Source organism: Vicugna pacos, chromosome 10, assembly GCF_048564905.1.
Source record: "Vicugna pacos chromosome 10, VicPac4, whole genome shotgun sequence".
Classification (NCBI taxonomy): Eukaryota; Metazoa; Chordata; class Mammalia; order Artiodactyla; family Camelidae; genus Vicugna; species Vicugna pacos.
The window spans coordinates 10,116,465-10,143,613 of NC_132996.1; the positions used below are offsets into that span (position 1 = coordinate 10,116,465).

Below are 27,149 nucleotides of genomic sequence, written 5' to 3' on the forward strand. Positions count from 1 at the left end.
AAGCTTTGTATTAAATAGAGCCCGTGTTTAGAAATCGGTTTCCAAAATGTCAAATGGATTTTGTAATAAAAACATCATTCTAGTAGAAGAAAACAACATTTAGGTGTAATAAAAAGATGGCTTGAATTTTTTGAACCCAACACAAAGTACTCTCACATTCATTATTTTAAGTTGGGCCTCATAAAAATCTTGACATCATTACCTTTAATTTACAAATTAGAAGCATTAGACTCTGAGCAGTTGGCTCATAGTACTTTGTAGTGGAAGAACTGGTAATGACGCATTCACCTGTCTTTCCTATTTCTCGTTCTCATAAAATGTCTGCTTCTGAAACAACAGTGAGGACAATTTCATATCACAGACCTTCCCTGTTTTTTTTTATCTAACTTGTGTTCTTTAAATGCATTGATACTTGAATGAAACTTACATTGTTATAATTTTATATCCAGTCGTAGGCATTTAGTACCATGTGCCGCTTCTGCAGGTCATGGTTCTCCTTACTGAGGCCTAGTGAACACCTCTCAATTCTGGCTCACCTCCGTCCTTCCTTTTGCTGTTCTGCCAGTGCCGGGAAAGTAGAAGCAGCAGCATGTGCATGACTCCCAAGGTCCTTTCTTAGGCCGATATTAGGAGTTTCATGAATCTAGCATTAAAACTAATGACTTAGTAATTGTCTGTATGCTTTTCCCTCATAGTCGGAAGGGCTCTCATCATAGCTGTCAGCCATGTGACAAGACGTTGTCTCCTGGTCACTCTTCTGTGGTCTAATAGAATCAGAGCATAGAATATAAGAGGACATGAAAAAGGGTGACTTTGAAATTTTGATCATTTTAAATGTGATTTTTTTTTTCCATGAACAAGGCCATTCGTAGGGCCCCTGCTGTGGTGCTTTTGGAGACTCTGTGTTTAACAGAGTGATTATGCGTGTCCCTGTTAGTTGTAAAGATACTTACCGAGGAAAAACAAGGTATCAATTTAGGTTCCTGCACATGTTTGTTTTAAAAGATAGTAGAGCTAGCGTTTCTAGTTTCAGGTCAGATGTGTAATCAAATCTTGTTCATTTTCTGTTGGTGCATTGTAGTGGGGTGTGTCTGTGTTCACTTTTACAGCATGTGGTGTAATAAAGCTATTCTGAATTCTGTCTAGATGAAAACACTTAAATAAAATGGGTAGTCTTGACATTATTCTTCATCTCAGCTGTTTTCTTAGTGCTGTTAAGATGTCAGGAAACTGGAACATGAATATATATCTACATTCAACCTGAGCATAGACAACTGCTTGAGGGCAAATAAGGGAAGGGAACCTGGGGTCTTTAGGTCTGACTGTAGAGCCTGGATGATATCAGCCAGACTATCCAGAGTTCCTGCCGGTGGATGGGTGAAGAACTGGGCCATGGAGTGGATGAAGACCTTTAGGCGGACTTTGGCTCTATCAGTCTAGTAGCGGGAGACTTCTGGAGAGAAGATCAAATGGAAGGGATTACAAATAGGAAAATGGTCACAAAGCTTAATGGGAATGAAGACATTTATGAAATACAACAACAGCTAATCAGGTTTCTCATAGGGAAATTCATGACAGAAAATGGGCTTTCACAGGGAAAGGACATATGTTTATAGTGTGTATCAGTCATGTGATAGCATGACTTCAGATATAGTACCTCTAATCTCCAGTGCCTACGTCAGACGCTGCCTCCTTCACTGGCCTGCCTTGCGTTCATAAGCAGAGGTTAATTTTCTTTCCTCTGAATTCTGCCTTGTGTCAGAGTGCCTTCTGTTTATTTTTCTATCAATAAGGTGTTACTTCCCCGCTTCCAGGAGCTGTTGTCTGATTTATTTTTGTATTCTCCATTCACAGATGTTAACATTTTATAAGATAGTTTTAAGTTGCCTTGTTTATTCAATAAATAAAAAGTGAACTAACAATGATAGATGACTTGGATCCTAACTCTTTCCCAGGATATTCGGAATTTACGGTTTGCTCATAAACCTGAGGGGCGAACAAGAAGATCTATATTTGAGAATCTAATGAAATATGCATTCCCTGTCTCTAATAACCTGGTAAGATGTTTCTTATTTTTGAAAAATCTGTATTGTAATTAAAGGTGTGGTTTTAAGAAACGTCTAGGCTATCTAGAATCTCCACATTTACAATCCTACTTTACTGTTTAACCAGATGTATAATTTACGTTTAATCTAATCTCTAGGACCAAGTTTTTAGGTATAAAATGAGGAAGCTGGACTGGCTGATTTCTGAGGTCCGTTTCTGCAGACTGATACTCTGTCATTATAGAATTTTTTTATCTAGGGTGTTTCCATAATGAAAAGCTGTGTGTAGTTTTCATTAGGATGTGAAATTCCCTTTTTAATTGGGAGCTGAGAATTAAGTCTAGCAATTTTAGTAGGGAAGGGAGCACAAATTCTTAATTGAGTTCCTACTGTGTGCTATTAACAATGTTAGGCTTCCCCATTTATTGTATATAATCTAGTGTCCACAGTAGCCTGTGGTGGTAAATATTATTTATCCATATTTTTAAGTTGAAGCCAGGAGCAGGTAGGCAATTAACTCAATGGCTCAGTTAGTAGGGAGTAAAATTTGGAATCAATCCTGGTCTTCTGACTCTAGTTTGAGTGTTTTTCATCATAGTTGTTCCTGCCACTTTGTCTCCATTACTGATAAATTAAATTTTCTTTTTTGATACACAGATTGCATGCCAAAAAAGAAACAGTTCATTCAGTATGTTTTATAAAATGTAGCACAATCTTTAAAGCTGCCTAACGCTGAAACTGTGACGTCAGACTAATTCATTGCATTAGAAGATGTCTTTTCTGTGTCTTTAACTATTTAGAAGTAAACCTAAAACAGCTACCAAAGATAAATTCTGAATGAAATATGGTGATACGTTAGCATTTGATAAATATTGGCGGTGGCCTTTGTGCTCTTTTTAATGTTTGAAAAATATACAGTTAAGTTCTCAAAATTATAAAGCAAAAGATAAAACAACAATATACCAATACGAAATACCTTTGCAGATAAGTAAATGAAAACTTTAGATATGATAAGATTACATTTATGATTCATTACCTCCATAATTGTCTTTTTTAGCTATTAACTCCTTTTACTGTTTGTAGCCTCTTTTTGCTTTTGAGTACAAAGAAGTATTCCCTGAAAATGGATGGAAGCTCTATGACTCTCTTTTAGAGTACAGAAGGCAGGTATGTATGTTTTTTCTTTTAATTGTAATATTCTGTATTCTTTCCATTTCAACAGAGACTTCATGGGTAGAAGTAAACAGCTTTATATAGTTCTGTGGGTTGTTTTTTTTTTTTTAAATGAAGGCTAATCTTGATATTTTTGGCTGCCTTTCAATTTCTTTAAACTGCTTTTCAAACTCTGTCAGTGATCTTTTATGAATCTTAAGTGTTTACAAGTAAATCAGTTTATTTAAAAAATGTTTAATAATTAAAAAAATAAAATTGTAAATATATTTATGTTTTAACATTCTTATATGTCATTTGACATTTTTCACTCAGATTTTTCTTTTGAGTGTCCTATAATTTAATTCTGAAAAAATTTCCTTAAGTTCTACTGCTTATAACTTAGCTCTACGTAAAATTTTGGAAGTTCTACATCTTCACAGAGGACACACTTGTACATACAGTGTTAACAAATCAAATCTGATAGTATATGAAAGAGATAATACATCATGACCAAGGTGAGTTGGCTTAATGTTAGAAAACCTAATAATGTGATTCACCACAATAAGAGATGAAGGCAGAATTCAGTCTTGAAATCTGCGTTGTCGTGTATCCTTCCCCCATCCCCCTCAGTACACCACTTCCCACAGAGTTCTTATACTGCGCTACTTAAACTCTACCTAAAATAGTCCTTATTTTTTACTTTCCACCTGTTCACTGTGCTTTCTCGAGAATTTAAGTTCAGACACATTGTTTCTTGGTAGTCATTAGATTTGATATCCAAATTATTATAAAATTCAAATATGAAAACCATTAAGCTGTGATTTTTGTATTTAGATTTTAAACATTGCATTTTAATTACTATAAAGCTCTGGTTTGTTCCACAAAGCTAGGAAGAATAAAAACCCATCACTAGAGAACTAAAAGTATCCAGATGGTTTGAAACTGAGTTTGTTGCTCAGCCACATGTGGCAAGTGAAATTTTAAAATTCCTCATTCAGTCATAAAACCAAGTGCTAGCAAACTATGAAGCAGAATACAAAATAAATGGATCAAGTAAAAGCCAAGAGTCTACAAGTAACATTGTAAATGTTTTGCTAATCCAAAAATCCAGTGTCAGAAATAGGTGGCAGAGCAATCAGGAAATCTAACAAATGTCTGTAAAATTGTAAAAATGAAGAATATTCTTTGGGAATCTGGGCAAAAATTGCTGTTCTAGTAGTATTCAACATAGAGCTTTGGAAAAGAGATGAGTTAACTGTGTCCAAAAAAAATAAATAAGTTATGAAAAAGAATAAGAGTAAGTACAAAACAAGCAGAGAACCCAGTCACAAAATGGACAGAAGCCCTAAACAGACATCTCTCCAAAGAAGACAGAGATGGTCAACGGGCACAGGAAAAGATGCTCAACATTGCTAATTATTAGAGAAATGCAAGTCAAACCTGCAGTGAGGTATCACCTCACACCGGTCAGAATGGCCATCATCAAAAGTCCACAAATTATAAATGCTGGAGAGAGTGTGAAGAAAAGGGAACCCTCCTATCAAAAAGCTGATTAGCTGATAACCTTATGGGCGTTCTCTTGTGTGTTATTTGTGGGAATTCTCTTGGTGCATTTAATACTTTTTCCATATCTTTAAGTTTTGTCAGTTTGATTACTGTGTGCCTCCACATGCTCCTCTTCGGGTTAATCCTGTATGAAACTCTCTGTGTTTCCTGGACTTGGATGACTGTTTCCTTTCCCAAGTTAGGGAAGTTTACAGCTATTATCTCTTCAAATATTTTCTTACATCCTCTTTCTTCTCTTTCTGGGACCCCTGTAATGCAGATATTAGTGTACTTCATGGGGTCCCAGAGGTCTGTTAAACTGTTCTCATTTCTTTTCATTCTTCTTTTTTTCGTTCTGTGGGAGTGATTTCCACTACTCTGTCTTCAGGTTTTTTTTTTTTTTTAATTTAAGTTTATTATAGAAGAAAATGAAGACATTCTTTTTGTTTGTTTCTGTCTTTCCTTGTTTTCATTGAGGTTTAGTTGGCACATGACATATTAGTTTCAGGTGTACAACATAATGATTTGATATTTGTATTGCAAAATGATCAACACAGTAAGTCTAGTTAACATCTGTCATCATACAGTTGCACAATTTTATTTTCTTGTGACCAGAACTTTCAAGATTCATTCTCTTTGCAACTTACAAATATAAAATACAGTATTATTAACTATAGTTGCCATGCTGTATGTACATCATATCCCCATGACTGACATTTACTTTATGATTGGAAGCCTGTACCTTTTGTCCCCTTCACCATTTTTCCCACTCCTGACTCCCTCCTTCCAACAACCAACCGTCAGTCTGCTCTCTCTATCCATGAGCTTGGGTTTTTTGTTTTTGGTTTTGTTTTTTTAGATTTCACATGTAGGTGAAATCATACAGTATTTGCTTTTCTCTATTTCACTTAACGTAATGCCTTCAAAGTCCATCCATGTTTGCCAAGTCCCGTAAAGGATTGAACACTTCCTCTGAAAAGGAATAGGTAGCCCTTTATAGTTTTCAGGCAGAAAAATGAAATGATAACTTTGCATCTTAAAAGATTATCGTGGAGGCAGTGTGGAGAATGGATTGCAGAGGGACAGAAGAGAAGTGATAATGGCCTGAATTGAGGAAGTGGGAGTGAGGATTGAGAGAAGTGAGCAAACTTTTTCCTGACACTTTTGGAAGAAAAATCATAGAAATTGATCATTGATTGAAAGTATAGTGTGAGGGAGAGGGGTGAGTTAAAGATGGTGTCCAAGTTTCTTGCTTGAGTACCACCTCTAGAAACTCACTGAACCTCTTACCAATTCACTGAACATTTTTTATTATGGCAAGTAAATACAGTTTTAAAATCTCTAAGTAAATCTTTTATTTCTGGAAATAAGTAAAGATCTTACTTGAAAGCTGTCTAGTATATATAAAGTTGAGGAAAGCAAGAGGCAAGGAGAGATGTAGATCATAGGAAGCAAGTTAGGACCCAGCTAACTGAATGGAGTAAATAGGATGTAAAGCACTAATGGATACAGACCGTGGCTAGGGATGGGTGGAAACCCTATTGATAGCATTTACTGCATGATTATTGGGAGGGAATTTTCCCTTCTTTCTTAATTTTAATATTCTTCTGGGTGTTTGGCAACAGCTTGAGAACTATCCCCCTAAAGGAGAGTCCTTCTGCTCTTTGAATTGAGATTTTTGTAACAGTTTTGTGACCCAGGATGGTAAATTTTTCTTGAGGAACAATGTACTTTTATTGTAAAAAGGATAGATTCAGAATGTACTTGGAATTCTTTACTTCCTTTGGTTAAGTTACAGTCTGTGCCACAATTTCTTCATCTAGAAAATGACGTTAATGAAACCTGAATACAGTAAAGTGTGTGTGTGTGTGTGTGTGTATGAGAGAGAGAGAGAAAGAGAAAGAGGGTGCTAGCATAGTGCCTGCACATAGTAGGTGTTCAATAAATGTATGTTTTTCTAAAATATGGTTTCTTTCAATTCTTTCTCTGATGACATGAGTTGTCAAGGGTGATAAAATTTAAAAAATTTAATACAATGGCTTTATTTTCTATAGTATGGAGGATGGAAATTTTTAAGTGCATTATTAGGTAATCCTTTCTGTGAAGTTGTATACAAGTTGTAAATATAGCAAATCTTGAAGGACCAAATGAGCTTATCAATTGATACGTTTTTTAAAAATTGTTTTCCTCTTGCGTTATTTTTTTTGGCTTTGCCTTCTATTACTTCCTTGTTTTCCTATTATGTTTTAGATTGGCAACATTTTATCAATACTATAGAGGTCACTTTAGGTATGTAAGTGATAAACATGTGCAGAGCGTTCCGGTGGACACTTGGTGCCCGCCCTCTGAAATTTCTTTGTATAGCTGGATGGCAGCAGAATCACTCATCCAGTCAGACTGTATGAGCCTGTGTTCTTTTTAAAGACAAGCACATTTTCAGTCTTACTGTTTCCTTCTTTTTCATTTAGTGCTTAGGACAGACCCAGCACTCAATCAGTGTTTAATGACATAATAGATCTATTGACATAAAATCGGGTGTCTAAATGAATACAGATGCCCGTGTTAGAATGTCTCATCTTAAAAGCCTCGTCACCACAGGCAGGCAGTAACTATTTCAGCAACTTAGGAGATGGGTAGTGGAGGTAAGAGAAGGTGAGTAGTAGGGTTCTGTTCTGATGTTTTTTTTAATATTCGTGTAAGGTAGTCATTTGTCTATATTTTATTTCGCATATAGGGAATTCCAAATGAAAGCTGGAGGATAACAAAGATAAATGAACGCTATGAGCTTTGTGATACGTACCCTGCCCTCTTGGTTGTGCCGGCCAATATTCCTGATGAAGAATTAAAGAGAGTGGCATCCTTCAGATCGAGGGGCCGTATCCCAGTAAGTGCCGCTGAGATGGACCTTTGCACGTGCTTTTGTACTACACGTAATGCTGAGAGTAACGGATGGGAGCATGGAAATAGGATAAAAATAGCTACAGAGGCACGTCTTTTCAGGGATATTAGAGAAGGAGTTATTTAGTAAAATTTAAAACTAGGGGAAAGGCTTAGATTAAAGAGGTTTCTGAAGTGTTTGAAATGGATATTAGCTGCACAGAGTTGCATGGTTAACTCAAAAACAAAGTTGGCTCTGTATTGTTCACTATTTCTTTATCTTATTATACTTCTTTAGTCATGTGATAAAAGTGTTCTTTTCCTTTAAATTCTAGAAAGAAGAAAACCACAAATTTAGGTGAATTACTGTGTTCTAGAAAGACCAGTTCAAGTAATTTTAGGTACAAAAATGTGTAGATTCTGAAGACTTTACAGTTGTGCAGTTTTGCTAACACAGTGCTACAGCTTTAAAAGTGGAGTTGACTTAGCCCCCTTTTAACGTGCTTTCTAGAGACAACATTCCCAAATAGTGACTTTCATAAATATCTGGTTAAAAAATTAGATCAAGTTTTCCCCGTGCCAGAGTTGTCTTGAAAGAAAGGTGATGATTTTTCATAGCAGCTTTGTACATCTTTTCATGGCTAGGCTTTGGATCCAGTAAGAAAGCAGTGTTGAGAAAAAACAGAGTAATGTTTTTGAGAAAAATTACAAACAGAGAGGTATGTAAAGGGTGTGTTGCCGTTTCCGCCCCCATTAAGGTTTTATCATGGATTCATCCTGAAAGTCAAGCCACGATCACGCGGTGTAGCCAGCCCATGGTAGGGGTGAGTGGGAAGAGGAGCAAAGAAGATGAAAAATACCTTCAAGCCATTATGGACTCCAATGCCCAATCTCATAAAATCCTTATATTCGACGCCCGGCCAAGTGTTAATGCTGTTGCCAATAAGGTAAGATCGTCTTTCAGAAATTAGAGTTTCATGAATCGGCATTTCATAGATCGGCTGAGTTTGGTGGGTGCCACAGTGGAGTAGAAAGAGTTCAGGCTTTTCAGTGATAAAGATGTAGATTCTAATCCTGGCTCTCCTGCTTGACAGTATGACTTTGGGTCAGTTGTTTAATCTTTTCAGACCTTAATTTACTTATTTGTAAAATGAGAATCATAATAACTAACAAAATTGTTTTAAGAGCAAAGTCACCTGATAAAAAGTAGTGCATAACCCTGCGTACTTACACAGGAAACAGGTGTCAGCACTTAATAATTCCCCTCTCCCTTCTGCATGCCGGACAGCCAGCGGAGCCCCTGCCTGGCTGAATTCTGCGCGGCTCTGGTGTGGGAGCCCCGCAGCGGAGTTCTCAGGGCCCAGTGCTGCCCCCTTCTGACAGCTCTCCACCTGCACAAGCTGTTCAGCTGCACTTGGAGCAGTAGTCCCGATTTCTGTTACAGAATAAACACTAGCATTGTGGAAATAGAAATTCTGGTCCAGTTGACAAAATGTACCATTGGAGGAGAGAAAATGGACACAACTTAGCCTTAAAAAATTACTTCTTTTTTCACCCCAGAATATATTATGGAAGAATTAGATAATGCACATAAGCAAAAACAAACCAAAATGAAAAAATACTAAAACATCCCAAATCCTGTAACTAAGAGAGGAAGAACCATTAAACCTTGGTTATAATTCTCGACCTATATCTACACACACATATTTGAGGCAGAATGGTATAATTTTTAAAAATTGACACTGTTTTTCTATGCCAGTAAATATAACATTAATGGTATAATAACCATTAATACCAGCTGTTGTTGGATATTTAGGTTATTTCTGCCTTTTCTGCTCTTAAAACAATGCTGGGATGATCATCCTGTTACTTAAATTATGGGGCATGTACCTAATTATTTCCATTCTCTTTAGTGTTTTGAGGACACTGAATTCCAGGCATTCTCTTAAACTGTAAATATTTCCCCTTAAAGGAGAAATGAAATAATGTGTACATGACGCCAGTACCCCAGGGACAGGCACATATTTTTCCAGTAATTACTTGTTCCTCTCCCTAAACTTCATACCATTATTAGCAGGAATGAGACTTACGATGTTTTCTAGAACAAGACAAGGGGGAGAGAGGAATATAAGGCAGCGAAGGTGGGAGGACAAAATGTTATATTCCTCACCTTATTTTTTTAAATCATTCCCACACATATTTCACTATGGAAATCTCTCTTTTTAAGGCTGATATATTTTATCTATTTATATATTGGGACATTTTTCTGATTATAAAATATGTAACAGACAATTTTAAAAAACTAGGAAGGCATAGACAAAGTAAAGAACAGAAATAAAAATCACCTATAATCGTTAATCTTTGATATATTTTCTGCCACTATTTTTTCTGTGCATTTATGCCTTGATTATTTTGATTCGTTGTTTGTCCTTTTAACAGGAGAAGAATTATTTCTTTGTATGACATACTCTTAAAAATACCTCAGTGGTACTTATCATAAAGCTACGTCATTTTTCTACTTAGTAGAGCATCTAATATCGGGTGTTTAAGTATTTAGAATTTTAAATATAGCTAAAATAACTTTTGTTGGCATCTTTGATTATTTCCTTAAAATAGTTTCCTAGATATACAGTTACTATATTATAATCTAAAATATACATATTTTTGAAAGTTTTATTACAGATTGCTAATCTTCAGAAAGGTTGATTCGGTTTAGCAACTTCACGTCTTTTTCCCTTCAGTTTTATTGAGATGTTACTGACATAGACCAGTGCATACGTTTAAGGTGTACAGCATAATGATCTGAGGTACATATACAGTGAAAATGGTCACCACAGTTAGTTAACATCCGTCACCCCACATAGTTACAAATTTTCTTTCCTTGTGATGAGAACTTTTAAAGTCTACTCCCTTAGCAACTTTCACATGTACAACACAGTGTTATTAACTACAGTCACCACGTTGCGCGTTACATCCCCACAGCTTATTTATCTTGGACGTTTGTACCTTTTGATCACCTTTGCCCAAATCCCTCTTCTACTGCCCTTTTTAAAGTTGCAAAAGCATACTTCTTTATTGCAAATATGTTTTTCCCTTCACTGTAAGAACATTTTTTATAACTTCTTCAATATGAATATGACAGCTGCTCTTGCAACCACGAGTCGTATCAAGAATCAAAATTTTTCCAGCCACTGAATCTTCTATATGTGTCCTACCCCAGTCAGTTTCACCTTCTACCCCTGCTAAAAGTAACCTGTTTTTTATAGAAATCATCTTTCATCCTCTGTGCTGTATTACTGAAGTGTGCATCCCTAGACTCTATAGTTTCAATATTATTTGATATATCTATTAAGTCTCTCTTCATCTGTAGACTTCCCCTCACTCATCTCTTTCTTTTTTAAAAACATGTATTTTATATGTAGAGTTTCTCATAGTCTAGATTTTGCTGATTGTGGGATGGTATGGTTCAACTTTCTTCTGTTCTCTGAATTTCCTTCACATGAATTCTGAGCTTTATTCAGGTTCAGTTCCCTTGGCAAGGCTACAGGGGATATATCAGGAGGCACGTGACATGGCTGATTCTTTCGGGGATGTTAGCAGCTGTTCATGCTCAGTGCCGATATACACTAATTTGCTGGGGTTGCAAAATGATGATATTCTAATTTCATGATTTCCTTTTCAGCTGTGAACTCTTTCTCTTATTTAAATTTTGCTTAATCGACAAGTCAATTAATATAAAAAAGCCAAGAAATGCTTGATTCTTTCTCTTTATTTACCAGATTTCCAAATAATAAACTTACTCCTTGTTATTCCATAAAGGTGACTAATTTTTTAAGTGTCATTGTGAATTCATGTATTTATACATAGTCAATAGTTTTAATCCATTACAGATAATATTTTTTTCAAAATTAAAATTTGCCCCCTTTGGAATGGACAGAACCCTTCCTGGCCTCGGCTGCACTTAGATTGATCTGTTGTGCTTTTCCTGTGGTGCTAAAACAAGGAAGCAGAAGAAACACTAGAAACCATAAGGCTCTCTCACGGCTCTCTTGTACTCCAGTCCGTCTTGTATCCATACTTCCTCCTGCTGCTTCCCCACACTCACTGACAGCATCCCAAGACCAGAGTCTTGTGGCTCTTGGTAACCATCTTGGGGTTTGATGGGATGCTCTGTCCCCTAGTTCTGTCCTAAAAGATTTTTGTGTGTTTTTGGTTTTACTATCTAGTTGCTCTGTTTTTCAAAAATACCAGTTGTATTGAAATATAATTCACTTGCCCTGAACTGCACTCTTTTAAGATCTGTATTTCAGTATTTTTAGTATATTCACGAAGTTGTACAACTCTCTGATCCCAGAGCATTTTCATTCAGTGTTTTTGTGGCAGCTGCCACCACTGATGTGTTTCTAGGATTTGTTGCAGCAAATTTGAATTGAAAGCCCCTCTACCCCGACCTGCCTTTTCCCGCTTTCCAGAAGTAGTGCTTCTTAACAGGTACTTAATGGAACACTAAATTTTGCACCCATGCCAGTCTTGGATCCAAACTGTTTCCCAGACTGTCAGTGTCAGAAAGGAAGCTTGAACTTCTGTTCTTTCTGTAATTGGTTGTTGGTTAAGAGGTGAGTTTTGTTTTGTTTTCAAAGGTGCGAGTCATATGATCTCTTATTTAACTACAGTGGCTGTTCCAGTATTTTCTTAATTTTTTTTTCCATTAGTGCTCTGAGATGAGTGATTTTATACATAAGATAGGAGCCATATTTTATTCATGAAACAGAGAAAACGTCAATCCAAGAAAGTTCAGTCCTTTCCAGCCATAGCTTACTTTGAACACCGAGTATTTCTTATTCTGCACTGTACATGTGGGTTTGTATCTCTGAGAGCAGTATTCTGTGCTGTAACACTTGTTCTTTTTATTTAATACTAATTGTGTGGTTAAAATAGGAGCCAGTCGTTATGACTGCAGAGCACTTTGCAGAGACTCAGAAGACAGTGCAGGAGGAGGAGGGGGGAGGTGAGCAAGCGTGGGCAGGGCTGAGCGGGACAGACGTCTCTGCGCGTGGAGCTGCTGGTCTGGTGGTTTCCGTCCTCTGTAAAAAACTAGGTAGGACTTAAAATATGGATAGAGAAATTTTAGTGCTTTAAAATGTTCAAGTACCTTCGTATATGTTATCACATTTAATTTTAAAAACAGCAACACTCGGAAGTGAGGGTGAGAGTGTGTAGTCTTGTTCTATAGGGAACGTGTGGTAGAGCGAGGTTGTGTTCAGTGGCCCTGAGCAGACACTTTTTCCCGTGGAGGTTCCCTGTCCATCGGTGACGTGTATCGTCTGTCGGGTGTTTTATGGCCTTCTTTCAGGGATGCCAGCGCACAAAGCATGTGCATTCTTTTATGATTTCCTGTTATGTTTGCTTTTTTTTCTCCCCCAGGCAAAAGGGGGAGGTTATGAAAGTGAAGATGCCTATCAAAATGCAGAACTAGTTTTTCTAGATATCCACAATATTCATGTTATGAGAGAGTCACTGCGAAAGCTTAAGGAGATCGTGTACCCCAACATCGAGGAGGCCCACTGGCTGTCCAACTTGGAGTCTACTCACTGGCTAGAACATATTAAGGTGAGCAGATGTTACTGTTTCTTTATACTTACAGAATATCAGAGACTTTCTCTGCCCTTTTGTCTATGTTGGCTCTTGACAGCTGAAATCGAGATGAAAGTGCCCTTTCAAATAGTGCAGAATTGGTAACTGCTTTGGTAATTAGAACCACTTTTCAGTTTTAATGCTTGAATGAATTACTTTCCTATGTTCTGTATTTGGTTCTCCTGTATTTCTTTCCCTCTTTCCCATCCTTCAGATCCCAGATTGTATTTCACTTCTTCCATGAAGTCCTCCCAGGTTGCATCCATTTTCATTTTCTCTAAACTTTTCACTTTACTTTTTCTTTCCATTTAATCAGGTGCTACCTTGCACTTGCTTTAATTACTTTTGTGTGAAAAGCAACATATATTTCTAATTCATGCAGACTAGGAAAGGATAAATCATACTTTCTTATCCCCTCAAGAGCTAGGGCAGCACTGTATGATGTGAATAAAACACCCAGTAAGTAACTGCTGTGTGGCTTGCGAAAACCATTTTGGTCAGGCAATTGAGGTGAAGTTAAATGAAGGATACCATTTCAGTGCCCATTACCATATGAACACTCGTTTGCCTCACGTGTTAATACAATGTTTGAAGCACCAAATGTTATTTCAGTTAATATAGCTGTAAGTATTTTCAGATGTGATCTAAATTTCAGTAACATAGCTTACCAAGATATACACTTCTGTAGTATATATGAAGTAATTGGAAATGAGATTTTTTGTTACCAAGGGGCAGCTAGTACCCACATTAAAACCTCTAAAATTAAGACAGAATTGAAGGCCAAATTGACCTAATAAGAATTACAGACCACTTTGATTATTCTCTTCTAGAAACAGAAGCTTGAATGTAACAAAGCGTATAAGCACTCTGCAGTTAGAGAGCATGGTCTCTATTACATTGTACGATGTATGAACAGAAAACCAGAAGATCTGGTTTCGAACTAGCATAAGTTGCAGCATTCTGTAAATTCCAGGTCATTTCTAACAGGTATAAATAACATTCTCTCCAAGAGGCTGGCTATAGCAGAAACAAATTTCCTTAGAGGTACAGGAGATACAGCTGTGCCTGGAGCCCCTTCTCCCCCAGTCCTCACGCCTGCAGGGCTTCCCCACTCACTATCTTCAGACCGCTGCTCAGATACCGCCTCTCAGAGGTGCCTTTCCCAGCCCCTCCAATCAAAAGAGCAGTTCTGCCAGCACGCTGGACCTGTGTGGAGCTTTTGCACTTACTGCCTCTGGCACGCTCTACGTTTTTCTTTGCATCTGGCTGGCCTCACCTAAATGGAATGTAAACTTCACTAAGCCAGCGCTTTGCTCTGTTAGCTGCTCTGTCTCCAACACCTACAGCTGTAGGGGATGCCATAAATGTTTATCTTTTAAATGAGTGAATAAGTGACAGTGACCACTTGGTATAAGTCTTCTGGGTCGGTCTTAACTTCCCAACTGTTTTAATACTTTGGGTCAGTGATGTGTTAATTTGGATATACATTTGAATTATAGGTGGAAGTTATTTAAAATAGTGAGTTAAGATTAGTGGAGAATGGGGACCAGGCTTTTTTTTTTTTAATGCCCACAGATGACTCTGATGCCCAGTCAGGATTGAGATTGCTTCAGTGAACCCCATTTCCAGAATATGCCTGCAGTTATGATAAAAAAGGAGGTCATCATTAGATTCTCCAAGCCTAGTGTATCTTTCCTTTCATTCTGACACACATTTGTGGAATCATGCTGTTCTTTAAGTGTGACATGGCCATTGCAGAGAAGAATGGGGATATATTGTTCATTTTAAAGGATATTATAGTTTTGTGTTTCTTTTTGCTTACATCTAATCCTGTCTAGTTTTAACTCAAAATTAACTTTGCAAAGAATATCTACATCTTAAAAGAAAATAAACTGTTTTAGATACCAGCTAAATTGACATGGTAATATATTTGATACAAAAAAAAAGCTGTACTTGCTGTATGCTGTGTGACATACATAGAAACAGTAAAATAAATGCTATAGAAGTTACAGAATATTTTAGAATATCCAGTTTTACTGCATTCATATCTATTCTAATTTGATTGAGTATTGTTTAACAGATGACTTCAGTTGGTGTATTATTTTTACTTAAACGGATGATGTTGGAATAGTTGAAATAGATCTCTTTAGAAGTTAATCCTTTGTCCTCTTACTCATAGTCTTGATTTGTTTAGAATCCAAAGGTACCTTTCATTGTGCAGATTAATAGGAGTCTGCATTTATGAGATTTTTATAGTTTTAAAAGTAGAATTTATCTATCTTCTACCATTTACAAAAATTCTTTATAGGAAGGGACTGATACTTTTTTCCTCCACAAGTTATTGAGACAGTCATCTCTAACAAAACCCTGTTAGTAAATTTTGAATAAGGAAGTTACTTTATTAAAAGTTTCATTTAAAAAATCTGTTTTGCAGCTTATTCTTGCAGGGGCTCTTCGGATTGCTGACAAGGTGGAGTCAGGAAAGACGTCAGTGGTCGTACACTGCAGCGATGGCTGGGACCGCACGGCTCAGCTCACCTCCCTGGCCATGCTCATGCTGGATGGGTACTATCGAACCATCCGGGGCTTTGAAGTCCTTGTGGAAAAAGAATGGCTCAGCTTTGGACATCGGTTTCAGCTTGTGAGTAAAGGACCTTGACTCGGTGTATCACATATGCATCTCGTGTGAAAATGATGCCTTTTATTCACTCTTCATCTGAAACTGATCATTTATTTTAAAGGGTTAAACTTCTCGAGAGAACATTTGGGCTGTTCTGGAAAATGCTAGGATATCCTACCATGGCCCTGCAGTCTGGAGCCAGGGTTAGCAATCTGTCAGGTGTCTGCCCCAGTCTCTGTGTGATCTGTGCCGGGAAACGCGAACTGTCATCCTGTGATTTTCACCTTCAGATGACAGTTCAGATTAGCATGAACGGTTACGGAGTTACACACAGGGCACGTCTAGATTTTCCTGTAGACTTAAGATGAAAATGGCTTAATTATTCTTAATTTAAAGTAGCCCTGCAAAGCTGCACTGCTCACACAGGACCAGGGTCTTAAAAAAAAAACAGGCTGGAACTAAAAGAAATGACAGAGAAAAATTAATAATTCAACTTAGACTGGGGAATCAAGTGGCTTTTCTGTTTTCCTTTTTAAGGAACTAACACTCTGATGACCATGGGTTTGGAAAGTGTTGTAGTTACTTTTACGGAAATGACAATTTTCTGTGCCCTCTGTCTGTCTCAGAATTTATTTTGTTGTTGTCATTGGTCTCAAATCTAAAGGTTGAAAGGGCCTCACAGTCCAGGCATTAATTGCTGAATGTCTTCCCTAGTGTCCCCATGAAGTGGTTTAGTTTCTTCATTAACCCCTTCAGAAATAAGCAGCAGGTCCCTTCCTGAGCCTGTCCAGTCTCAAAGTCTTACCTCCTCGAACCTTCTTCCTCACAGTGACTAAAATCTCCTTCCCATTTTCTTACATTCCCCTTTGGAGACAAGGAGAACAAGTATGACTACTAACCAAATGAGATAGCCCTTCAGATATTTGAAAGTAGCTGTCTTCAGGTGTCGTTCATAATCTTCAGCTCTTCTGGCTAAAGATCTTTCTCCTTCAGTCTTTTCTCACCCTAATCCCCTCACCAGCCCCGTTGTCCGCTGGACCTTGGTCATGGCTTTCTGCCAGTGTGGTACCCAAACTATCACAGTTCCTGAAATAGAGGAGTGCAGTTATGTCGTCCCTTTTAGAGGATTCTGTGCTTTCATGTGCTTTTTTTGTTACTTAGGTCATAGTTTGGATTCATGTAGCTTTTGATCAAATGAACATTCAAGTGATTTTTAGCTGTGTTCCTGCTACACACTCAATTTGAAATCAGAAAACTGGGGACCTTGGTTCTCATGTATTGCCCATCCATGTTACATGTTAGTTGTACTCACAGAATTTAGAAGGTGAGGGGCAGGAATATTTTCCCAGGAAGGAGGAACAGAGCGAAAAAAATGTCCAGATGGGACTGAGCGTGGCTGGAGCGGAGTTGACGATCACCGAGAAGAGAGGTAAGACTGTCAGAGGCCTTGCCGCCACTGAGTGTGCTTCCTGGCAGCATTCCCCTAGATTAGCTGGGAGACTTCCTGAAATGCGTTCTGCATAGATGCTGTCTCTAATGTTAACCATTAGTATCCAGTAGTTACCGGAGTATAGAAGCAGTGTTTATAAATAACTTGAAAGAAATGGACATTTAAAGGTAATCTGCTTTTTCGATCTTGAACTGTTAAATAAAATGGGTCATTAAAAAAAATGAAATTTAAGACAGCCAAAGCTGCACATGTTCCTGTAAATGTAACCAAAATCATAAATGTTTCAGATTGTTTGAAGTCGCTGTGGATTCCTAAATAGCTAACTCCGGTTACCTACTCCTGAAAGCAGAATTTGACAATGAAAGGACACCTGGTCAAGAGAGTAGGCCCACATGGTTGATGTAGGCTAATGATTCTCAAACTTTCTGATTTCGGATTTTGATTTCTCAAACTTTTTGGTTTTTCTCTTTCCATTTTTACAAGTATTGATGACTCCAAAGAACTTTGTTTATACCCATCAATATTTACCATATTAGAAATTAAATTTTAAAAATTTAAATATTATTTAAAGGAATAAGTCCATTTGTCTTAGTTCTTTGGGCTGCCGTTTCTCAGTTTTGATGGCTGGAAGTTCGTGTTCCGAGTGCCAGCATGCTCGGGTTCTGGTGGAAGGCCCTTCTGGGTGTAGACTGCCAACTTTTCACTGTTCCTGAGTGGTAGAAGGGGCTGGGGAGCTCTGTGGGGTCTCTTTTGATAAGAGCACTAGTCCCATTCCTGAGGGGGATCTTTGCCACCCTCCTCACCTCGGGAGCCCCTAATACCATCACGTTGGGCATTAGGATTTCAACATGTGAATTTTGGGGGGACACAAACATTCACACCATGGTACTGTTATTTATTAACATAAATAACATTTTAAATAACTATTTTCCAAAACAAAAAAGTTTAATGAGAGGACTGGCATTGTTCTACACTTTTGGCAAATTTCTTTAATGTCTGGCTTAATAGAAGATAGCTGAATTTCATGCCTATTTCTGCATTCAGTCTGTTACGATATGTTCTATTGGTATGAAGAAATGAGGAAAACCTGACCACAGATATGTAGGTTGAAAAGCAGCATTTTAATTTTTTTTAGGGAATTGTGGATATTTTTCTTTGATACTGTGTCAAAACTTGACAAATGGTAGTTTCTTAGAGGTTAATTATAGTGTGGAATCCAAAACTAACTCAGTGAGTTTTTTGTTGTTTTTTCCATTAAAGGCGCTGGGTCTGTCTTGTACTTTGAAGAGATCTTTCCCCCATGCATGATTTTGTGACATCATGTGTTGGTTATTTGGAAAATACTGGCTGAGTTAACAGCTCTTCCAATGTCAGTGCATTTCATTATGTGATGTCATAAGATCACATGTTAACATCACTACTGATTTTTATCAGAAGTCTTAAAGTATTATCAAACTCACTGTGGCAGATGAGATTTTCCCCCAAATCTAATTTTCGCTCAAAAGCTTGAATTTTATCATTGGTAACAAGTACTGTCCATTGTTTTCCTTGAAGTGACACATTCACTTCTGTACATTTTCAAAAAAATCTCTGCAAGATATTCAGGTCTTAATAACCAAAGTTGGTAGCAGAAGCACGTTATGGGTATTTCCCATTTTGTTACATAGGATATTAAAGAAAACTGTACTCAAAGGGAGAGGTTTAATAAAGTTAATAATTTTTACTGCTTCATCAGGGAAACTGGCTTGAGAGAGACTGGCTCTTTCCCTCTTTCATTTAACTGCAAGTACGTGGCAGGCCAGAGTATGCAACAACTAGTGTAGATTTCTTTCAGTACCTTGCTTCCTGATTCCTCCTAAGGTACCAAAGTTTCATCCTTCATCAATTTTGCACCATTAGTGCAAATGTCAACACATTGAAAAAGGCAAATAATGCCTTAGTAATATTATGAGATTTGTTTTGAGCTCACAGACCTCCCCTCCCCCCTTGCTGGAAGTCCATGGACCATACTTTGATAATCACTGCTTTAGGGTACAGAATAGGGGGTCTGTCTCAGTCATCTGGGGCAAAGATCCTCAGTGGAGGAAAAAGCTGAGAATACGGGTGAATGCATGCTTGAGGGGAGATGTCAAGCATTTTTTAAAAGTTTTCAAAGGGCTGTGCTTGTGTGATTCTTTTTGATAAAGACTGGAGCTCAGATGCAGCAGGTCTCCCATGTCATGCGCTGGCCAGTGTGTTAAAGGAGCAGGGTGTTTCCCGAGGCTAGTGTATGAGTAACTGTTAAGTTCAGGGCAAATTAAATCTCCAGGACAAAACTCTGGGCTCTGAGGCCTGACATCTGCCGTCTTCCATTATCAGCCTTTCAGGATCTGAGTTTCATTTATTATACAGAGTTGTTAGTCCTGTCATAAGCATCTCATGTCAGAAAATCATCTGGTAGTTTGCACAGAAAAATGTTGAACAGAGATTTCTGCTTGGTAGGATGATGGGTGATTTGTTTTCTTGAAGTGCTCTTTTAAAAAGATTTTCTGAAGTTTTAAAAAATATTACTTTTTAAAAGAAAAAAGTAATATTTTGAGCAAATATTATTTTTCTTAGAAAATAAAATTTCTTCCATTAACAATTGAAAAAATCTTACAAAGCTCTTAAGGTATTTCACTCTCTCTGTTTCAGAGACTTGGCCATGGAGATAAGAACCATGCAGATGCAGACAGGTCGCCTGTTTTTCTTCAGTTTATTGACTGTGTGTGGCAAATGACAAGACAGGTAACTTACCTGGCATATCCGTTCGTATATCTCTTTTTAAGCTGTCCAGTCAGAGCTGGATTTGGTCACTGATTGTTCCTACATTTCATGTAAAATGGAAATTCTTGTAAGTTTTCTAGGTACTGTTGTTACCTATGATCACATTATAAATTAAGTTAAAGGATTTGGAGGTGGTATTAAACCTGTAACAATTTGATTCCATATTTCAATGAATGGCATTGATAATAATCCTTAAGAAATTTCCTCCTTTGTTTTGGACAAGTAGTGTTAAATAATGGCAATATATTGCCAGAAACCATAAACTCATCTATACGTTGCTAAAGAAATGAAGAAATGGGCTAGGTAACTCAAGCAAAAGGAAACCCTGTTTAAAGCAATTTTGATGGAAAAATGTGTTTAGGTAGAAATTATGGCAAGGTATGTATGTAACAGATTCAGTGCTTTTTGTTCAAGATGATGTTTTTTAGACTTAATATTTTTAGAAATATTAATGTAAATGGATTTTAGTCTTTTAGAAAGATACCAGAGACTGAAAAATAGCTGGTTTATTATGGGATCACTTCACTAGTGAGCATGGAGTTAGTGTCTTAAAAATATTTAACTCAAGAAAAATTACCTCAAAACCCAAAAGTTGGATACAGCTCATTGGTGATCATGTTTTAGCTTTAATGAAATACTATTTATGGTGATCCTCAAGTCAGGTACATTCATTATATACTGAGTAGTTTATTTTTCCCCCCGTAAAGCTTTTCAGTTTGGGTGGATTATTTGGAAACATACTGGCTTAAATGAAGTGTTACAGCTGAAGTGACTACAATGTGATGAGGCTGGTATGTTAATATCTATACTGCAACGTGTTTACAGGTCAGTTTTGTTCTGTAAATTAGGCCCTTGGTGTGTTGTGGGGGAGGGGAGACACTACATGCTTATTAGTTTAATAATATTTACTACTTGGAGTAGGTTTGAATTTTTCCTTTGGAATTGCTATGCAAATCCACACCAAAAAAATTTTTTTTTTTTGGTATTTGACCAAAAACAATGGGACCTACTTTTGACAATTACCATATTCAATTTTTAAACATTTACTGCAAAACTCAACTATGCCATATCAAAGGACTGCAAAAGCTGTCTGAAACCGTGGCATCATTGGTGGTTCACTCAGTGTACTTCCAGGGAGAACGCCCTGAAAGGAGCGACGTGTGTGAATTATTAGCTCTGGTATATTTGTTGGAAAAACAAAATCAGTCACGTTTACCAGTTGTTTGCACACGGTGCATGACACACACTTCTTCCTTAGTAAGGTTGTATATCTAAAAGCAGTTTGACTCTAATTTTGAGCTCAAGTTTTACTAAATAATAGAGTGTCAGTTTATTCTTGTGTTTCATTGCTAGAACTTAAAATACCCTGTAGTTACGTCTTTACTTTGTATTTTTCTTTATGATACTTTCTTTCTGAACATTGAACATGTTAGTTACGTTTGTTGGCAGTCATCAGTTTTAGAAACAACTGAATGTTTGTGCAGAGACTTAAGCAGCACATTTGTCAAAATGGGGCTAATTATGCTGTAATTAGCCAGATTCTGTGTGTCCTCCTACCCTCACTGTCATCCCCTTGCTCCTGGGATCAGGAAGCAGTTGAAGGGCTCTTCAGATTTTAAACATGTAAGGAGAACAAAGTATTCCTCCCCTGCTCAGGATTTTAAAAGCAATAGCAGCAGTTAATGCTGTATTGCTATTTTTAGTTTTGTTGTGAGGAAATGCCCACTGATTAAGCTGCTTCTCATAACTGAGCTAATAGTTTTCCCATGAAGATGAAGCCTAACCATAGGCCACGCTCCTCTGGACTGCGGTGCGATGGGTCAGGGCGCAGCACAGTCGGCTAATGAATAAGGCTGTTAAGAGTGTGTAACAGTCCAGGAGATAGGATTTATTCTGTAAATGAATGAATGGAATTTGACAAAGTTTCTTAAAATTAATTGGCTTTGTTGGCATATGCTTCATCACCTGCTTCATTCACTTTACAGCCACAAAAATTACTTAAGAATAAATTGAGAAGATAAATTTGCCACATCACCCGCTTATAAATTTAGCAAATTCCAAGGCAAAGCTGTTTTCGTTCCTGCTCCTTTTGCATACAGTTCATGCTGTGATCCTTCTAAGAAAAACTTGGCACCAGTATTTATTTACCAAATCAGCAATCCAAATATTCATGGACTCCCTCTTCACAGGCCTGTAATCGGCATAACCCTACATAGAAACTTTCGAATAATTTTTGAAATATTAGATGGATAGGATGGATTATACTAAATCCTTTACTGTCCTGGGATCTGTAATTTTATTGATATATTCACCCAAAATTATGTTGTTTGGGTAATATTAAGACATTCAATCAAGCCCTTGTCCGAGGTTAAAGAGAAAGGAAACTTTCTTTTTGTTAGTGGCTGCCAGGGTCCTAGATTACAGGATGCTCTGGTTTGAGTGGATGCTCCTTAAAATGTAAGTTGATTGACTTTAAATAACCTGCACATCTGCCTTGGATGTTAATTTTTGTGTACTGCTGACGTTTTCCAGAGACGTTGATATTTTTTGTGTAATTCCTGAAAACTACATTGTTGAAAATTTAAGTTAAAATCTTACTATGTTGTTTATGGTCATTTTTGACAGAGAAAGACAAGTCAGAGTGTCATCAGCTTTAAGATGAGGGTTAACAGATAGAAAGGGATACCAAAGCGTCAAGGTCAGACCATTCAAACTCTTGGTGCACAAGAAGACGAGATTTTAGGAGAAATTGTCCCAGAAGAGTGATCAAGTGGGTTTTGAACAGAAGACCAAGCAGATAATACCCTAATGGCTTAGAAGTATATAGTTTTGAATACCAATAGCTTCATTTTAAGAAGTATTACAAAGGATCTACCAATATACAGGGATGAATGTGCTTGGAAAAATGTAATAATTTTGTGTGTGGTGTTTGCTTTGCAGTTTCCTACAGCATTTGAATTCAATGAATACTTTCTCATTACCATTTTGGACCACCTATATAGCTGTTTATTCGGAACATTCCTCTGTAACAGTGAGCAGCAGAGAGGAAAAGAGGTAAAATACAAGGCCTGACCCTCCCCTCTCCCCCAGATATGGGCTCTCTTCACTAGAGTGCATTCTGAGATGGATTTCAACTGAAGATGTGTTCTTCTGGATGGCTTCTTTGGCCATATTTTATTTTACATGCCTTAATATGCTATTTCTTTCCATACATCTGAACCTGATCTGTTTTAAAGTACCTCTGTCACAAGGTAGAACGTGCCAGCCAGCTGTCAGTCAGCTGAGTTTCTGGGCAGGGAGAAGTCTGTGGGGTCCTGGGAGCACCATGCTGCCTGTTACCCATCAGGGCAGCTGGAGAACAGTATAATCAGCAAAAAGAATATACAGCTGAATGAATGGACGGCTCAAATCCCCAAATATATTTTGCATACGTATGAGCCATTTTAGTTTTTTAAAGTGTAAAATGATACTGTAAAACATTCAAATACTGAAAAGATTATTATGTAGAAAGTTAAAATTTGTTAATCCCCTTCCCCAGAGATCTCACTCTTAAGTGGTTGGTATTACTTAGAAGAAACCATGTAAGGAGTACATTTCAGGTTTTACTTCGTCTTCCTCTGTACGATTCTAAATGATCTTGATTAGTGTGTCCCTCTGCATCAGTTTTCATTCTAAAACGTGGCTATAAAATAGTTTCTTCATGCTTTCTGTGAAGCGTAACGACAGAGTGCTTGCTCAGGAACCAGGCTGCCTGGGTTCGAATCTTGCATCTTTCACTTACTGTGTGACCTGGGGCAAAGCTTCTGTATAAAGTAGGGATAACGGCATGTACTTAAATTCTTAAGAGCACTTACTATTGTGACGATTAAATAAAATACAAAACACTACAACAGCTGCCACACAGTATGTGCTTCCTAGACTCTAAGGTCCTTGAAGATAGAAATAATTTAATTCACCACTGTATCTTCAGTATCTAGCATGCAGTAAATATTTCCACACACAGCAGGCACTCAAGAATTTACTGAATGTTAGATAATTAAGAACATAGATAACTTCCAAAGATACTTTTGTCTTTTTGAGAGACTTAAAAATAGGATTTACTATATCCTTAAAAAAGAAACATTTTTTAAACTGAGCTATAGTTTGCATTCCATAAAATTCACTTTTAAAGTGTGTAATTTAGTGGTTTTAGCATATCTAGAGTTGTATAACTATCACCACTATTAATTTAAGAACACTGAAAAGAAACCCTGTCCCGATTAGTAGTTACTCCCCATTCTCCTCTCCTCTCAGACCCTGGCAAACACTCATCTCTCTCGTTTGCCTCTTCTGGACATTTCGTTCAAGGTGTGGCCTTTGTGTCTAGCTTCATTAACTTAGCACGTTTTCAAGACTCAATCTGTAGCATGTATGAGTACTTCATTCCTTTTTATGACTAATTAATATTTCATTGTATGGATATACCACATTGTATACATTTATCAGTTGATGGACTTTGGAGTGGTTTCTACTTTTTGGCCATTATGAATGGTGCTACTTTGAACATTTGTGTACCACTTTCTGTGTGCATGTGTTTTCACTTCTCTTAGGTTTATACTTAAGAGTGGAACTGCTGGTATGGTAACTGTTAACTTTTTGAGGAACTGCACGGTTTTTCACTACCCCTCGATTTTAGTCTAGGCGGGGCTATCGCTGAAATGTCTTCTAAGTTCTCTCCCTCTAAAAAGATTTTAATGGTCAGTTACCTTTTTACAAATTTCATCTAAAGTATTATGTCAAGCTTATGTAATGGAGAATCTTAACCTATTTTTTCCTTCTTATAGAATCTTCCTAAAAGGACTGTATCACTGTGGTCTTACATAAATAGCCAGCTGGAAGACTTCACTAATCCTCTCTATGGGAGCTATTCCAATCATGTCCTTTACCCAGTAGCCAGCATGCGCCACCTGGAGCTCTGGGTGGGGTATTACGTAAGGTGGAACCCACGGATGAAGCCACAGGTATGTGCCCTACAATACAGTGAAAGTGTGCATCCATGCAATTACATGAATTAGGTTTGTCCCCTGCAACTACAAAATTATCTGTGCATATTTAAAACTTTCACTTTTTCCTGTTAACAGTTGAAGAGTAAAAAAAGCACTATATAGGGATGACGGTATACTTGGTTCATGCTAGTATGGCCTTGGACAAACCACTCTGTTTCCCCTCTGTAAAATGAGACTGCTGACTAGGTAACTCTAAAGGTCCTGTTTTTATAGGTTGGAGAAATTAGCTTTAGGGAAGTTAAAAGCCTAATAAAATTCTGCTGTTTTTTAAAATGTTATGGAATATTTATTGCTTAAAACTGTTCAAGACTCAAAATGACAGGAAGTGTTCTGAGTACTGGCTCTTAGATTATCTTGTTGTTAGATTATACTTAAGTATTTTAAGTTAACTTACCAGTTTTAGCGTAGTCTGTGGACGTACTGGGGCACTAGGAAAGCCAGTGAAAGAGCAGTGGTGTCAGTCGAGTCCCTGGAATGACACTTCACTGAGGTGCTGGGAAGATGGGCGTGGTCCCCATAGCTGAAAACACACACACTGCAACATTTAGAGAAGGAACTCTCCCAGAATGATTTGACTTCAGGTTTGTTTAGGTTTGCCTAGTTGAATAACTATGGTGTTTTGCTCTTGTAGGAGCCCATTCACAACAGATATAAAGAACTTCTTGCTAAACGAGCAGAGCTTCAGAAAAAGGTAGAGGAACTACAGAGAGAGATTTCCAACCGATCAACCTCATCCTCAGAGAGAGCCAGTTCTCCTGCACAGTGCGTCACTCCTGTACAAACTGTCGTGTGACAGGTCTGCTAGATGGGGGCCGCCAGTCATCGCCACGAACTCCTGATTACCATGGCAGCTTTATGAGTGGAAGGTCTTCTGAATATAGAACCCATCTGTGAGAGAAATTCAGTCACTTTATTTATTTTAAATAAGTCTCTCTAGGATGAGTTTAGAACTGTAGCAGTGCCGGTGGCTTAAGTGAAATACCCCACATGTAATTACGTGATTATGACACTAATCTTTTAAATCACCCAAAGAATATTAAAGTGCTTCAGTCCTGGATCCACAGGAGGCACCAGTTGCTGATTTTTAAGAGGAAAATGCTGTCTCAGAAATTTTGGTGTCTGGTAGAATCAAAACACAGGTGATTTCAGAAATAAACCTGATGGAAGAGCACTCACCGTGGCACAGAGGGAGGAGCCCAAACCAATCCTGAAGTCCGTGCCGTTACCCACACCGGGCCCCAGCGCGATGATCGAAGAGAATCCTGATGCTCCTTCCCCCATAGTGGGTTTTTCTTTCTGGTAGTAATTTACTTTGATCACCGTTAAAAACCCACATTCTTCATATGTAGTAGGGCAAAGTCTTGAGGATCTTATGGTGTAGAAGTAGTTGAAAATTATTGCTGTCGTTATTTATGTACTTAATTTAAGACGTATGACATAGCTGTTCCAAAATGACGCCTCACAGATGTGCTTGGGAGCGGGATGGAGGAGGAGGTGGTCGCCGTCCAGGATTTCAAAGAAGTCCACGTCCTTCAGATTAGTTTCCATTTGCACAGTTACTAGAAACATCATGAAACATATTTTAAGAACTATCTACCCTACTTCACGTACTTTTTTTGGGGTGAGTTTTGAGGCAGTATTTAAAAGCTTATTTTTCCTGAAGTCTGTATAGTGAGACGTACTATGCTCAGATTTGACACGAAATATCTTACTACTACTTTCCTTTGCAAATTCTGTAATTCCACTGAATGATTAAGCCTACCAAAGAACTTACTGCATGTAAACATGTGTTACAGTCTCAATGCCAGTAAGGGAAATCCTGCTTCACTTTCTGCCTGCTACAGTAAGAACTCAGTGCTGGTGTGAACACTTGACCCCCTGTCTGTTTTCTCTGTGTGAGAGCCGTACGTTATGTACTGTAACACAAAGGAGCTTCTTGTCCCTTGGGTCTTTAATTAAAAGAAAATTTCAGCTGA

At 37.6% G+C, this 27,149-nt stretch overlaps 1 protein-coding gene and 1 long non-coding RNA gene across 10 annotated transcripts in view; one reads left to right on the forward strand and one right to left on the reverse strand.

Moving 5' to 3' along the window:
• The window catches only part of MTMR2 (myotubularin related protein 2), an 85,991-nt gene extending 58,842 nt beyond the window's left edge, over positions 1–27,149 (forward strand). For all 5 annotated transcript variants that reach the window (XM_072968939.1, XM_072968937.1, XM_072968940.1 and 2 more), the window contains 10 exons: positions 1,956–2,057; positions 3,129–3,212; positions 7,477–7,626; positions 8,378–8,566; positions 13,044–13,229; positions 15,688–15,894; positions 19,997–20,089; positions 23,069–23,182; positions 24,952–25,128; positions 25,805–27,149. In XM_072968939.1, the coding sequence (XP_072825040.1) occupies positions 1,956–2,057; positions 3,129–3,212; positions 7,477–7,626; positions 8,378–8,566; positions 13,044–13,229; positions 15,688–15,894; positions 19,997–20,089; positions 23,069–23,182; positions 24,952–25,128; positions 25,805–25,966 (1,464 nt within the window). In that variant the 3' untranslated portion in view covers positions 25,967–27,149. The remainder of the gene's footprint in view (positions 1–1,955; positions 2,058–3,128; positions 3,213–7,476; positions 7,627–8,377; positions 8,567–13,043; positions 13,230–15,687; positions 15,895–19,996; positions 20,090–23,068; positions 23,183–24,951; positions 25,129–25,804) is intronic.
• LOC140698639 (uncharacterized) lies at positions 133–26,451 on the reverse strand. 5 transcript variants are annotated; one of them, XR_012076415.1, is made up of 3 exons: positions 26,350–26,451; positions 25,568–25,693; positions 133–764 (listed from the first exon to the last, which is right to left on the reverse strand). It is a non-coding gene; the product is annotated as an uncharacterized lncRNA (long non-coding RNA). The 5 variants fall into 5 exon arrangements; XR_012076414.1 differs by lacking the exon at positions 133–764 and adding an exon at positions 782–1,453; XR_012076413.1 differs by lacking the exon at positions 133–764 and adding an exon at positions 15,628–15,975.